General features: G+C 40.0%; 1 protein-coding gene across 1 annotated transcript in view; it reads left to right on the top strand.

Moving 5' to 3' along the window:
• The window catches only part of spop (speckle type BTB/POZ protein), a 105,699-nt gene that overhangs the window by 39,397 nt on the left and 52,172 nt on the right, over nt 1-14,130 (top strand). Inside the window, exons 3-4 of the mRNA XM_087839999.1 lie at nt 8,233-8,436; nt 11,776-11,897. Coding sequence (XP_087696125.1) covers nt 8,350-8,436; nt 11,776-11,897 — 209 coding nt within the window. The 5' untranslated portion in view covers nt 8,233-8,349. The remainder of the gene's footprint in view (nt 1-8,232; nt 8,437-11,775; nt 11,898-14,130) is intronic.

Raw genomic sequence — 14,130 nt, 5'->3', positions numbered from 1 at the left:
CTGTGACGTACTTACAGTACATACACTACACACAGTACATGCATCGGTATGTTATGTGTTGCAGTACAGCTGGGGATATATTTTGAGCTAAGCTATCTCGTTTTATTTGCTAGCATCATAGTAGTTTTGTTATCTTAGCTGCAAGTAATACCTTTCTCGTTTGAAATCATCTAAAGTAGAAAATGCCACGTGAATTAGTAGATCTAAAGCAAGGTGTGTGGTAAGGCATGCTTGCTCAGTTTTATAGCAGTCTTGAGAAGGATTAAGAGAAGTGAAAACGGAGAGTTTAGGTGATTTAAAAAGGGGAGAGAGAAGGAAGCTGTGAGAAATGGAGAGTGAGAGAAGACGACTGGTGATATGGAGAGGGATAGTGATGGTGTTTCGCTGGAGTTTGCTCCACGGTTCAGGGAGGACCTCTGTCTCTGCCAGTGCCTCTTAATCCATCACACCTCCTGCGGTCCTGGATCCGACACACTCCAGCGTCTTCCCAACCCGCTGATGAATTCATGCTCAGCTCTGTCATGCATGTGTGCCCACTGCTCCTGGCCTTCTCTTATCCCTGTTTTCACTCTTTTTTCTTTCTCCGAGTGAATGTCAGGGCTATCAGCACTGCCTCGGGCAAGATGGACAGACACTGTTTTACAGTGTTTTTATACATGCTCCACATCTAGACTTGTTCTTTCTCTCAACACTGAGAGGCTTTTCTCCTTCCCTTTTCATGTTTTGCCTGCCAGTGTCTCCTGCAGCAAGCTTACATATTTTCAGTGTTCTTGCCCTTAATTCCTGCTACAAATCCAGAATCTCTCATAACGAATATTTGGAATATCTTCCTTTTTTATGACCCATGTGCATGTACTTATTTGACAGGATGTGCACCTCCAGCCATCTGTCTGCGAGTTTTAGAAATGAGGGCCGGCTACTTTACTTGATCAATCTTGCTAACCCCCCAGATGGATCTGCACATACTGCCTAAGCTTTTTCTGAAATCTGACGTTATAATGAACAGGCTTGATTAACCCTCTGTCAGACTGCTCACCAGAGCTGGAGGAAAGAGAGTTGGCCTGGCTCTAAGCTGTGGAAAGATGAGCTAGCATGTGGGCATTTGATTTCCGTTCAGAAATGCGTCACACATACGTTGAAGTCTGCAGCACTTTGTCACTTAACCTCAGTTTTCTGGCAGGTTTTCAGTGTTTGTAGTCTGTCCCTCTCAACTCTGCAGCCCGTCTGTGTACCTCACAGGTTTGGTCTGTGCCTGTTGTTGCACAAGGTGACCCTCTAAACACTCCAGGATCCCTGCTGTGATTCTGGCTTTTCTTTGTAGCGGCCAAATTACGCACCTCCACCCCCTGTCCACCTGGTGGCGATGTCTCAGCACCTTGCCACCTGTTTCTCTGAGGGAGAGGATAGTAGGCAACTTAATATTTTTGACATTTCCATTTTATTTTCCGTGTAAAGGGAATTAAGATAGTGACAGGCTAATTGTGTATTGATGTGTGTTTGTGTGCTTGCATGTAGAATGTGTTTTTCCTTTTCTTTTGTATAATGAATATATTTTCTGTTTTTGAGACTCTGCGATAGCTGTAATGAATTCCAGAAGGCTTTTTGTTGTTTTGTTCTGTCACTCCTATTTCACAGTAGACCAGGTTGCTTGAAGTCCCTGCCATATGGTCATACTGAACCAAACTTAACCTTTTCATACAAAAACATTGCTATAACTCTACAGAACTTATGTAACCACAATAGGATCCGTTTATCTTTAGAATGGCAATATATTGTAAAGTTAGAGTAGGTGACATTAGATTATGTTGGAACAAGTATTAATTTTAGAATATGAACACCGCCTACACTTGTGTTCATAATCCAAAAACTCGTGGTGATGGTAAATGTAGATTGTAATTTTTCAACAACGACATTTTATATGTAGGGATAGTAAAGCTAAATATTTTTTCTGCATGTGTTTTTGCTACTATTTAGCCATGACAGCAGAAGCAGCATAAAGAGAAAATGTGCAGTGCAGCAGTGGTCCCTGGCTGTAACTATCAGTTAATTAGGTGAAGTATTACACTGAAACAGGACTGCCAAGAATGTTATGTTAGGACAGCTGGCTCTGTAGCCACAGTCACCGGCGTAATTGCAAATTATTGATCTGTGAAGATATTATAGGCCGATGATCCAACTTGCTGAATATTATACAGGTTCACCTCCTGCAGCTCCCACCATGGTATGAATATGTTACCTCTTAGGTGCCATGTGGTATTTGCAACCAGGATGTTAGAATCAGATTTTTGGGTCTTGTGGGTTATAAGGCAAAACCTCCATTGACCGGTTTTGTTTTGACAAAGCCTGCAGGTACTAGATCGGATTAGAATCTCAGGATTTTGGAGACCAAGTCAACACTGTGTCATGTTTGTTGACTCATTTTTTTTCTGTCTGTCTGTCTGTCTGTGTGGTACGGTGCATTGTACTGCAGGCCGTTGTCAGTGACATTGCTATGGGAATGTGATCATTTGCAAGGATGTTTAGGGGGTGCCTCATGTCAAATAACATCCAAGTAAATATCAGGATCTGAAGTTTCCCAGAACATTACACTTTCAGTGGTTTTAGCATTATGGCTGTTCAGTGTAATTGAGGAAACCATATGAGCAAATGTTCTTTGTCAAAGATGTTTTTTGTTTGAGTTTTATAGTTGGTCTAAAAGAACACAATCTGGGAGATGTCAGGCTAACAATTCAGAGAAAATTACAACTGATGTATGCTCTGTCAGCCCAGCAGCTTAACAATGTGCACTCTTCAGCATTTCTATGCATGAGCTTCTTCTTTCGGCTGCTCCCTTTAGGAGTCACTGCGGTGGTTCATCTGCCTCCATCTCACCCTATCCCGAGCATCCTCCTCTGTCACATCAACCTTCTGAATATCCTCCTTGACCACATCCATGAATCTTCTCTGTCGTCTCCTACCTGGCAGCTCCATATTCAACATCTTTCAGCTCCTTTCCTTAGTGTCCAGCCTCACATAGAAATCACTACACACCTTTTCTTTTCTCTTTTGCCACCTAGCCTCCCAATGCTCTGTCTACTTTACTCATCCTCCTGACTATCCCTCTTGTTTCTTTGCTAACCCTTTGAATGCTTTCCTGTACCTCCTCATTCAAACCCAACTCTCCCTTACTCTGTCCACAGGGTACACCTTCTTAGCAAATTACCTTACCACTTCAGCTGTACTTTCCCAGTCCTCCCTACCTTTTGTCACCCTATGTTCCTGCCTCTTCCTGAAATACGTGTTCACCTCATCCATCCTTTTCTCTCCCATCTGTACTTTGCTTTTCTCTTTTTAACACTATATCTATCTAGCACCACCTCATCACACCTGTTCCTTTTTACTTGCATTTCTTCATCGAAGAACATTCAGCATCAACGCTTCAGTTTCCACCTTCAAACTCATGATCCTGGCTGATATTCTCCTCACCTCTACAACATTGTTCACATTATCCAGTTCTCTTCCTATCTACACCATGGTTGTTAACCTGTGCACCAATGGATCCTGCATGGAGATCTTATTGGTGATCTACACGTTTTATCTGGCAAACCCAAGCAAGTCCAGTTAAATGATTGGAAATGTTTTAAATATCAAAAGTCTGGCAAACTTGGCATTTCTTTGATGCTGTTAAGATTTTTTTTTTTTAGAAGGGCCAATAAATATTTTAACCTGCAATGAAGTAAAGATAACACTCCAACAGCTAGACATATTGAAAGTAAACAAGCTAAATATGCATTGTTCTCACTGACACTGAGGTTGGGTTGGGAAGGCTGTGCAAGCGATGTGCATCACCAGCTATTCAGATTGTCACAAGCACAGATGGAAAAACAAATGAACAGAAATGTGTCCTCGAGTGTAAATATGCATTGTAAGCTCTTCACAATATCAGATTTGCAGATGGAGGTAACATATGCGCAGAATATGCTATCACCACGTAAAATGTACAGATGGAGTGAATATCGCAGCACAGGAATTATTACACCATGAGCCGAGTGTCATGTATTGACTTAGTGTGTAACATGTTAGTGATGCGGTACCGGTATACCGTGGGGCTGTAACAGCCTGGACAGCTGGTGGCCTCTAGCTCTCATCCCGATGGCAGAGGCAGACGCAGCATCACCTCGCTTACCTCTTGTTTATGCAGAAGAAGTTGAATCTATCTGTCTTTTGGTTTGTCAGAGTCTCTTCCCTGGCGTGTGGAAGTATGTGACAGAGAGATGGAGAGAGATGGTGACTGGACTGGTAGAGTGAGAGCAGACTGTCTTTCTGTAATGAATATAAATGGGCTCCAGGTCTCACTCTCCTCATCTGGCCTACCTTTCTGAAAGCAGCCATGGGATGAGAATGTGGGTTGAAGTTGGCCCATCCTCCTCCTTCCTTTTGCTACACAGTCACATCTTCTGCATTATACATGCAGAAAACGGAAGATCAAACTTGTTTTGTGCCATGCTGTCATTTGAAAGGGGCATCTTGAACATAATCTTCTGCAAGGTAAAAGGTAAAAAATTACAACATGCCCTAAGGAAGCACACAAGTTACACTTATAACCCAACATAGCACTGAATTCTGATCTGAAGGGTACATTTATTCTGCTTATGTAGTTTGTAAACTATTTCTTTTTCTAATTATTCACTGTCTGTCGTCCTGAAATGTAAAAAACGGAGGAAATTCTAATGTCAAAGAGCTGATAAATTGTTGTATATCATTTAAGATTAAGTGTGTGTTGAGAGACATTAAGTGTAAGTATGTGGAGAGACATAAACCATTTTGACACTTATGTGAATGTAAAGTAAGAACATTTGTTAAAACATGACTTCTTGAAACGAACCATAGGTTAAAAAATGAATGGTTGCGAGAGGTTTTAGTGCTGAGGTTGTTGTGCAGAAAATCAAGAATGATGTGTCTTGTCAGTCAAGATGTTGTGATGGTGACATTTTCAATAAAGATGTGCAAAAACTGATGTTGAAGGACAGGAGTGCAGAACATTTTCTCTTTTCTACCGTGCACTTTCTGTTTTTGATTAAACTGTAATTATTGTAAGTACAGAATGGGTTAAAACCAGAGTGGCAACATCCAAGACTGTAATAAGGCTCATGCAGAAGTGCCAGAAACAGTTCCTCATTTCCAGTTACTCAAATGATGACAAATTGCTCTGAAGATGAGTCCCCATGGACTTCTATGCTAAAATGCCCAGCAGAAATGACAATTTTTGCAACAGCTGTTCGGGGGCAAACTTTTAAATAACTCCCCTGTACACATTTTTGTGAACATTTACCCTTTAGCATTATTTTATCATGACTAACAGTCGCTTAGCGTTAGCAGGCTTCTGTGACTGTGCGATGTAGTCCATCAGTCCATCGCAGCACTGTTAACCAGGCTCTGTAGTTTTATCGCCTGGGGCGATCGTGGCTCAAGAGTTGGGAGTTCGCCTTGTAATCGGAAGGTTGCTGGTTCGAGCCGCGGCTTAGACAGTCTCGGTCGTTGTGTCCTTGGGCAAGACACTTTACCCGTTGCCTACTGGTGGTGATCAGAGGGCCTGGTGGCGCCAGTGTCCGGCAGCCTCGCCTCTGTCAGTGCGCCCCAGGGTGGCTGTGGCTACAATGTAGCTTGCCATCACCAGTGTGTGTGAATGGGTGGATGACTGGATATGTAAAGCGCTTTGGGGTCCTTAGGGACTAGTAAAGTGCTATACAAATACAGGCCATTTACCATTTACCATTTATCTTGTAACTTAACAGTTACAAAAACCCCCCAAACAAACAAAAAAGGAGAGCCAATGCCACAATGCTAAAACAGAGTCTTCGAAATGGCAGTTTACAAACCAGGTGGTGACATCTTTGTGACTCAATTCATTTTTATATGGCCTGTAAATTGGATGTGAAAACCATGCAGAAAATACTTTGGTGAACGTGTGACGCTAGTTTTTCAGATTTAAAAATAGAACCTCTTACTTTAGTGGTGTTCAATACAACAATAGCCCTCAAAAATTGTAGTGGTAAAGAAGGACAGGTCATTTAGTCTTCACAATGCAGTGTCCCTAGCACAGCGTTTGTATGCTTTTGTTACAGAATAGTAAACTGTTGTCTAGTTCTTTAGTTTGCTGTATTTACAGGCAGAGAAATTTTGATGTATACTCTGCAGAATCTGAACTTGTTTGCTGTCCTTCTGTATTGCTCTCTCTCTTTCTAAGCACTTCTTATCCTCATCCTAATTTTCACTGCTTTTTATCCAACCTTGGAAGTGCTGATGGCTACCAAGTAGCTGCAAAAAGTTCTTCAGTCCTTATCTGAACCACAGCACCTCGATTACCTCTCTCCTTTGTCTTTTAATTGCCTTTGGGAGAGCACAGTCTTTGTGCCTGCCATACACTGTAATGTGACAATATTTATTTTCCCTACATCATATGCATTATCACCTATTAGCCATTCCTCTCGTTCACACCGTCATCTTCAGATTCCTGTGACAAATGAACTGTCTGAAGACATTTCTCCTGAGGGAGTCCTATGATTAGCGCGCATCTCCTCTGTCTCTCAGTTGTTATTGTTGCTTTTCTCCTACTGCTTTGCTCTTGATGTTTGTCATGAAAAACAAGGGAAAAAAAAAATCCCAAGCTTTTTTCTGGTTAAGTGTCATCTGGGTGTATTTAGAAAGCTGTGAGGCTGTTAGCAGTGCTGCCAGTGTTGTCATGTTTTCTTAAATTGATTTCCTGTGATTACCAGGCATTCATGGTGCTCTTTAAGGGACATGATACAAGAAAGCCACTTGGTAAATCGTGCCTTGAATACACTGTGATACAATACCAGAATGATGACACGAGGAAACACACGCGCATGTAAAAAATCACCCTCGCTCACTCGTATAGACTGTAATTAATTGCCAGGAAGTCTCAGGTAATTTAAATTGCAAATGAGTACAGCTTTTTTTCTCCCGACTTTTTTTTGATTAATATTTTATTGTTTTACTGAGCGAAAATGCCACCAGTGTTTTCATCAGATACAAGTGGCACAAAAGAAGAAAAGGGGCCACTGAATTGAGATGATCAGATTCAGGCTCTAAACATTAATTAAGTTGTCTGGTTCTAGAGCCGGTGAGGTCCGCGTGTCGCCTCTTCTGTTTCCAATCCACTCACCAAGAGACAGAGGTTCCTCTTACTTTTTACCCCTTTCCTTCCCTTTTTTTTGTCTCTCTGGATTCTTGGTCCAGTACTGTTTCTGCCAAGTTTTCTTAGGTCCTAAACTTCTCTTTCAATCAGACACTAATTAAGCAATGGAGTGGAAGGGTTTCTCTGGCAGGAGATCAGGGGGACTTGCAGGTTGAGTGAGAAAAGCCAGATCTTGAGACCTTGATGACTTAGGTATGAAATTTGTGGAGAGGAACTTGAAAGGAGCGTAAGGGAATGAGACGAGAGGAAATGAGAGATTTAGACAGCAGAGAAATTACACTTTGAAACCAAACCGCGCATATTCCTTTTTATTTTTCAGTAAGATGTTCAGGCATTTGAGACTGCTAGTATAGAACGGACCAAAAATTAGAATAGGAAAATAATGAGGCTTCAAATGGAAGCGGAGAGGTGATGTAGCCATTACAGTCTAAATCTGAACCGCAGTATTCTGGAATAAAAACAGCCTTGGAACAGGTGCTTATCAAACAAAACTTTGACCTTTCTTAGTCGTTTGAAAGTAAAGTGTGACCTTGTGTGTGTTGTGAGTACAGACTGGCTGCTTGAGATGAAAGTCTTAAGTCCTGCCCTTCGCTTACAGCCACAGCGGATGGGTCCAGCCTGGCTGGAATCACATGGCTGGCACAGCACTCTGTTCATCTCAAAGCAAAACAAAGACGAAACCACGCGCAGATAAAGGAAGGCTTCCCTTAGTGAAGCCGAGTGCACGCTGCTGGTGTGCTTTGACTGCCAAAGACTCTTTTAAAACAAATAAATCCAGAGCCCTGGCTTCCTACTTACTTGGAAATACCACTCAATTAGACCAAACATTTAATTAAGAATTGCCGTGACATGTACAAAGAGAGGCACATACACACACGGGATGCACAAGGTCACAGGTTTCTTAGTTATCGGTTTTGTTGCTTTAAAAGTCAAACTGTTTTAATGGCTGTATTTCTGTGACACTACAGGGAGCCTGTAGCTATTTTAGAGTCTGTTGTACTGAATTCAACTTTCTGCTGTTCTCTGTATGGCAGGGGTTTAAGAGGCAGCCGGCTTGACTGATTATTGGACCTTTCCTCCCTCATACACCTCATACCACCTCATCCCACATCTGGCTGCTGCCACTGCCCAACTCGGTGCTCTCAGCATCAATGCTGGCAATGTCCAGAGTACCAAGTCCCCCACCACCGGCAGAAATGTCCAGCAGTCCTGTGGCTGAGAGCTGGTGTTATACTCAGGTGAGTAATGCATGACTTTTTATATTTTGTGTTTCACTTTTTCACTTCCTTGTGTTTTACTAAACTGAACCGTAATCAGGCCAGAATGCATCTTAAAATATTATAGTTAGATTCTCAGGCATTACTTAAGTCGGTAACCACCAACCAGTGGCATTAACCAGTCTCCTGTGTCTCCTGTCCTTTTGCCCGGAAATTAATCTCAGCACACAATGCTCAGTTCCTAAAATGCATCTGAAGTGAAAATTATCTGTGTGTGTTTCATTTAACAAAAGAAGTATATCTGGTCACATTGCACCACATTTTTAATTTAATAAAAATATTATGCTGATTTGCAAAACCGTTGACCATCTGAGATGAAACAAATACAGCTGTAGTTGGGATATAACAAAGCAATTTATGACACACCTGTGGCAATAGTTGTTTTCGCTAGAAATCCATTTTAAATGAGGCTCTGAAGCAGTGATTTTTAATTTTGTTCAACGCCTGTTGCCTCAGCTCTTCTCTCCTCATATCTCTTTATCACCTCCTTCATTTGATACTCTGGTAAAGTGCGAGAAAAGGAAATGAAGATGTACAAACTGAGAAATAAGAAATGGGGTATATTTTACTGGACTACTTTTGTAACCATAATTTTAATTTCACCCCGTGTAAATGCTGAGGTTATTTAATTTGTGGTCTTTAAAGATGTTAGAGGATTTATAAGATTTTGTCTTTAACCAGCCCGAACTCACTTCGGCAAGCTTCCTCGTAATGTCTTTAAGTAGTTATAAGGAATAGTTCTTCAGGAAATTCCAGACATCTTCTTTGGATGTCATCTGCCTTTTGCTCACTTCTGTCCAGATGATCCCAAACTGTTTAGATAATTTTGAAGTCCAGCCTCTGGGGATGTGAATCCATGCCTGATAGTTGTGTGTTCCATTGTGTGTTCTTCCATCCAGGTGCTTTTTTTTTTTTTTTGCATTGGCAGTGTTTTTGGAATCATTGTTATGCTGAAAAATGAAGCTGTTGCCAATCAGACAGTTTCCAGATGGTATTGCATGATGAATCAAAATCTGACAGTATTTTCTTTTTTCATTATTCCATCGTTTTTGACGAGATCACTGGCTGAAATGCAGCACCAAAGGATGACTGTGTTGTTGTGTTGTACATCTCCTCTGACTTCTTTAATACATTTTGGAAACGATTTGATATAAAAATTAGAAATTTGGATTTAGCACTCATTAAGACTTTTTGCTACTGATTTTCAGCCCAGTTCTTGTGTAATTTGGCAAACCTCAGCTTTTTCTTCTCATTTCGCTTCCTTAAAAAATGGCTTTCTGCAGGTACATTTGCACTGAGACTGTTTCTGATAAGGGTTCAGCAAACAGTAGATCAAATCAACTGATGGACCAAATACATTTCTCAGGTCCTGTGTCTGGTCTTTGCTGAATAACATGACTTTTAGTTATTGTTATTATAACCCCATTAGATGGGCAGGCAACGTGGACAAGCTGCTTTTTCAAATGTGATAACATAACGAGGTAGCATAGGAGCTTTGGTACCAATAGGTGTATCTGCTAAAATTCTCAGACAGGTTTGAATCCCGGTGACCTTTATCTTAAGGTCACAGGGCAAATTCTGAATGTAGTCACTTTTGAAATCGATACCATAGGTGTATCCACTAGGGGGCTGAGGGTTAGCACTGGTGGCTGCAAGTGGTCTTTAGACTGGCCACTTTTATGGCCAGTAGCTCTTTAGGAATCAACTTGGTGTTGCAAAAACACTATATTATGCCTGTAAAACAATGTTTGTTTGTTTGTTTGTTTGTGTTTTGCTGCATTTCTTACAGGTTAAACTTGACTGACCTGACCGTTTGCTACAGAGCACCTTTAAAAACCTTATGTTGCCATTTTTCCTGTTATGTGTAGATACAACACTGCTTTATTCCTTTTGTTAAGTTCCTTTTTTATGCTTGAATGAGTCAAGTTAAGTGACTTACTAAACAAACAAACCAAAAAAAATGCTGGTGAAAATGTTCATATTTTCTGGTCTGAAAATAAGTTAAAAAGCAGCTAATTTTTAAATGAAACTATGATTAACCAGCCAGGAGAACTACTGTTCAAGACCACTTTAAAAATGACAAGAACGTTTGGTTCCTTGGAGGCAAAATAGAACAAATTGAGGCCTGACTCAAGACTTTTGCACAGTATCACTGGATTTAGCAAAATAATCTGATTCTACCAGACTGAACTCTTCTACCAGAAGAACTCTGAATTTAGTAATTTGGTAATTACTTGGTAATCAGTCCCTTTCGTTGGATGCTTTCATGCAGTCAGGAGGTTGAGATGCTCTTTTTTTTCTGCCCGTAGATTATCAAATGTCAGTTTGATTCATGCAAGCAAAATTATCTTCATCGTTTATAAAGTGCAATCTTTGCTTTAGAAATGGCTATGCACAGTCTGACAAATTGCTTCAAGCTTCTTCAAACACTGTTGGTTTGTTGGTAAGAGATTTTTGTTGCCTGCTTCTTATTTCTGCTTGAGGCTAGAGGCTCAAGGCTATATTAGCAGTTACTACTATAATTTACACCCAGATTACTAGATAAACTGTCAGACGTTGACCTATATTGCGAGTGAACTAGGTTCTGTGTTTTAACAAGGTGGCGATATCGCTGTTTCTGCTGCATCAATTTTGAATGTTAAAAAAGTTCTCTAAACTTACAAGGTGCAGTGTTAAATTGGAGTAATTCATCCATAAAGGTGTTCTTGAACAGTGTTACACAATATGTATCCTTTGCTTTAATCAGCCTGGTGCAGCTTTTGCTAATCTTTAATGGTGAATCTTTTTTATTTTTTTTTTATTTTTACTTTTTTGGTATTTGTGCAATATTAAGTCTAGCTTGCTGATATACTTTTTCCCTGATGGCTTCTACATTACCAGCCAAACTTTTTTTTTTTTTTTTTAAATAAAAATTGATGTCATTTTACATGTTTTCTTTGTTTAATGGTTATCTGCTCTATGAAATTGTATTTGTTATAGTTATTGCAGTGTAGGCTTTACTAGCTCAGATAACACTTTCCCGTTAAGAGCAAAGGTAGATAAAGTATGTCATTGATGATGTCTGTTTTTTCATCTCTGCTACGTCCTTGCAAAATTGTTTTGTTTTTTTTCCCGTTCCTACTTTTCCATTATCCTTTCTTCTTTCCCTTCGTTTGTTGTCAGTGTTTATTAAGATGAAAGGCAGTTTTGATGTGCGGTTTTGAAGTCCAGGCTGACCAAAGACCACTTACCCATATAGAATAGATAAATATATAAAAAAGGAGATCTGGTTTCAGCCGATCCTGTGCTTTTTCTATGCAGATCAAAGTGGTGAAGTTCTCCTACATGTGGACCATCAACAACTTCAGCTTCTGTCGTGAGGAGATGGGAGAGGTCATCAAAAGCTCCACTTTTTCCTCAGGAGCCAATGACAAACTCAAATGGTTAGTAAAGTCTCATCATTCTAGCTATCGCATATAAAGTACAGCATTCCTGCTCTAAGAGTGCTTTTGGAGAATGTCCTTTCAAGAAGTCGTCTTAAGGATTTTCAACTTTCGCACCTTTGAAAGGTAGATCTACGTGCTTCTACACGTGGAGTATCAATCATTGCTCTGTGCCTTTAACGTGTCTGTGTTTGCAGTGTTTATTAGCATATGTTTTGAAATTAAAATTAACCTTCTTGCATGACACCTTAGTATGCATGAATTGATCTGAGGTTAAACCCACATTTAAATTGGATTACTTTACTCTGAGATGAGGGGACTTTGCTCTGAGATGAGCACCCTCCTGCTTGTCGTGTTTTAAAATTATAGGTTGAGTATGTGTAGCTCACACCTCCCATCTTTCCTTGAAACATCTTGGCAACTCCCCAGGAAGAACTGAGGGATGTGGAGGATGTGGCTAGGTACACAGAAAATTGCTCTATAATTCTTCGTCCGCTATTATTCACAGTCTGACCAGTGGAAAATGGATAGTTGTATGGTGAATTTTCCAGATCGTAGCTTTGGAATTTGTTTGATTCCTGCAAAGTGTGGCAAAAAATGTTCAAAGAAAAAACTGTTATGTTTAAGGTGCTACAGTGCTTATCCTTCCTTGTCAAGACTAAATTTTTGAAGGCAGTAATATGATTTGATTTTGTACTAGTTTGCCCTGAAATGACTTGACAGACTTATTCCATCCGGTGTTGGAAATGTACCTAATTGCCGAGAGTGCTGCTGTACAAACTGGCTAAGTGAACAGCTAGTGGGCTGTCATGCTTAGACTTCCGTAGATGGCTGAACTGATGAGTACTTTTTGGATCCACATCATCAAAGATTTGTGTTAAGTATGACATGCCAGTGATTTCATTTCCACATAAGTCAGGGTCACTCATTTAAAATCTCATGCATTTATGTAGTGGCCAAAGATATTTTAGGGAGATGAAGGTAATGATTATGTCCTGAGATAAAACAATGCAGTAGTCACATTGGGTTATGTAAGTTGCTTGTTTAAATTGGATGCAAACTGTGTCATGTTAAAGAATGATGACTTAATTAGTCTTGTGTTTCCGGGTGAACGATTCTGTTATTTATTTATTTTTATTTTAACCGTCTGTAGCATAACTCTTTTTCAGTTGCATCTTTCTCCAGTGCACTGAAATGGCTATTCTGTAGTATATTAACATAACTAAAAATCTAATTTTCAGTTCATTTTACCTTATAATACTTTTTAAGTAGAGGTTATTTAATTTGAAAAATGTAAGACTTACTTGGCAGCTGACTATGACGTGATGCCAGGATTATTACAGTAATTCATATGATGTCGTAAAATATTATTGTCTAAAATAATTTCCAGAATTACAGTTTCCAGATGCTTAACAGTCCATATGGCCATGGTAAAGTGTTTGATGCTACTTAAACTGTAACAGGCTGTGCAACAAAAACAATCCATATGTTGCAAACACAAAGCTATGATTCTTTTGTGAAACTGGTGTCTGTTGCATTGCTGAGGGCCCTTTTTTTCCTGTGATTTATTTTAGATTTCTGATATTTATTTATAGTTATTACTGTTTCAGATTGAAATATTAGGAAAGCTCAGACTCTTTGCTCTTTGCTCAACTACGTTGTACCACTACTGACTATAAAACCTTGCTGGATTTACCCTCATTTCAATTTGGCCGATTCCAGTCTGCTTGTGAAATTCGGCAGCGCCTGTAACACTACTTTTTCAAGGATACTCTTGCTGTTCAGACCAATTTCACATCTGTGAAGGATTCTAGATCTTCAACTTGCATTTGTTTTTGTGGAAAAGGAGAATCGAAAGGATCTAGATCTGGCAAGTATGGCGGGTGATGAGTGATGACTGTGCTTGTGTGGCCAAAGTTCAGTTTGTGTGCATTGGTGTACAATTGACACGCACCACAGGTCATGAGTTTGCACTGGATGCTCTCCCTCAGGCTCCTTATTCAATTACTGCTGAAGCCCTCAACAGTCGGCCTGATCTTGGGTTAAATGTCCTCCTAAAAAAAAAACCCAAAAAACAAAAACCCCAAACCACCCAAAATAAACAAAAAACGAAAAAAACCCATAGAGCTTACTGCTGATCACGGATCTCACCATGGACACTGTGTACTTCTACTGAAAATGGCTCATATTAGTAGTGACAATCCTTGACATAAAGGTTGTGTCAGCTTGCCAC

This window comes from Neolamprologus brichardi, chromosome 4, assembly GCF_056152115.1.
Source record: "Neolamprologus brichardi isolate AB-2024 chromosome 4, ASM5615211v1, whole genome shotgun sequence".
NCBI lineage: Eukaryota > Metazoa > Chordata > Actinopteri > Cichliformes > Cichlidae > Neolamprologus > Neolamprologus brichardi.
This window is presented reverse-complemented; position numbering and strand designations above follow the sequence as displayed.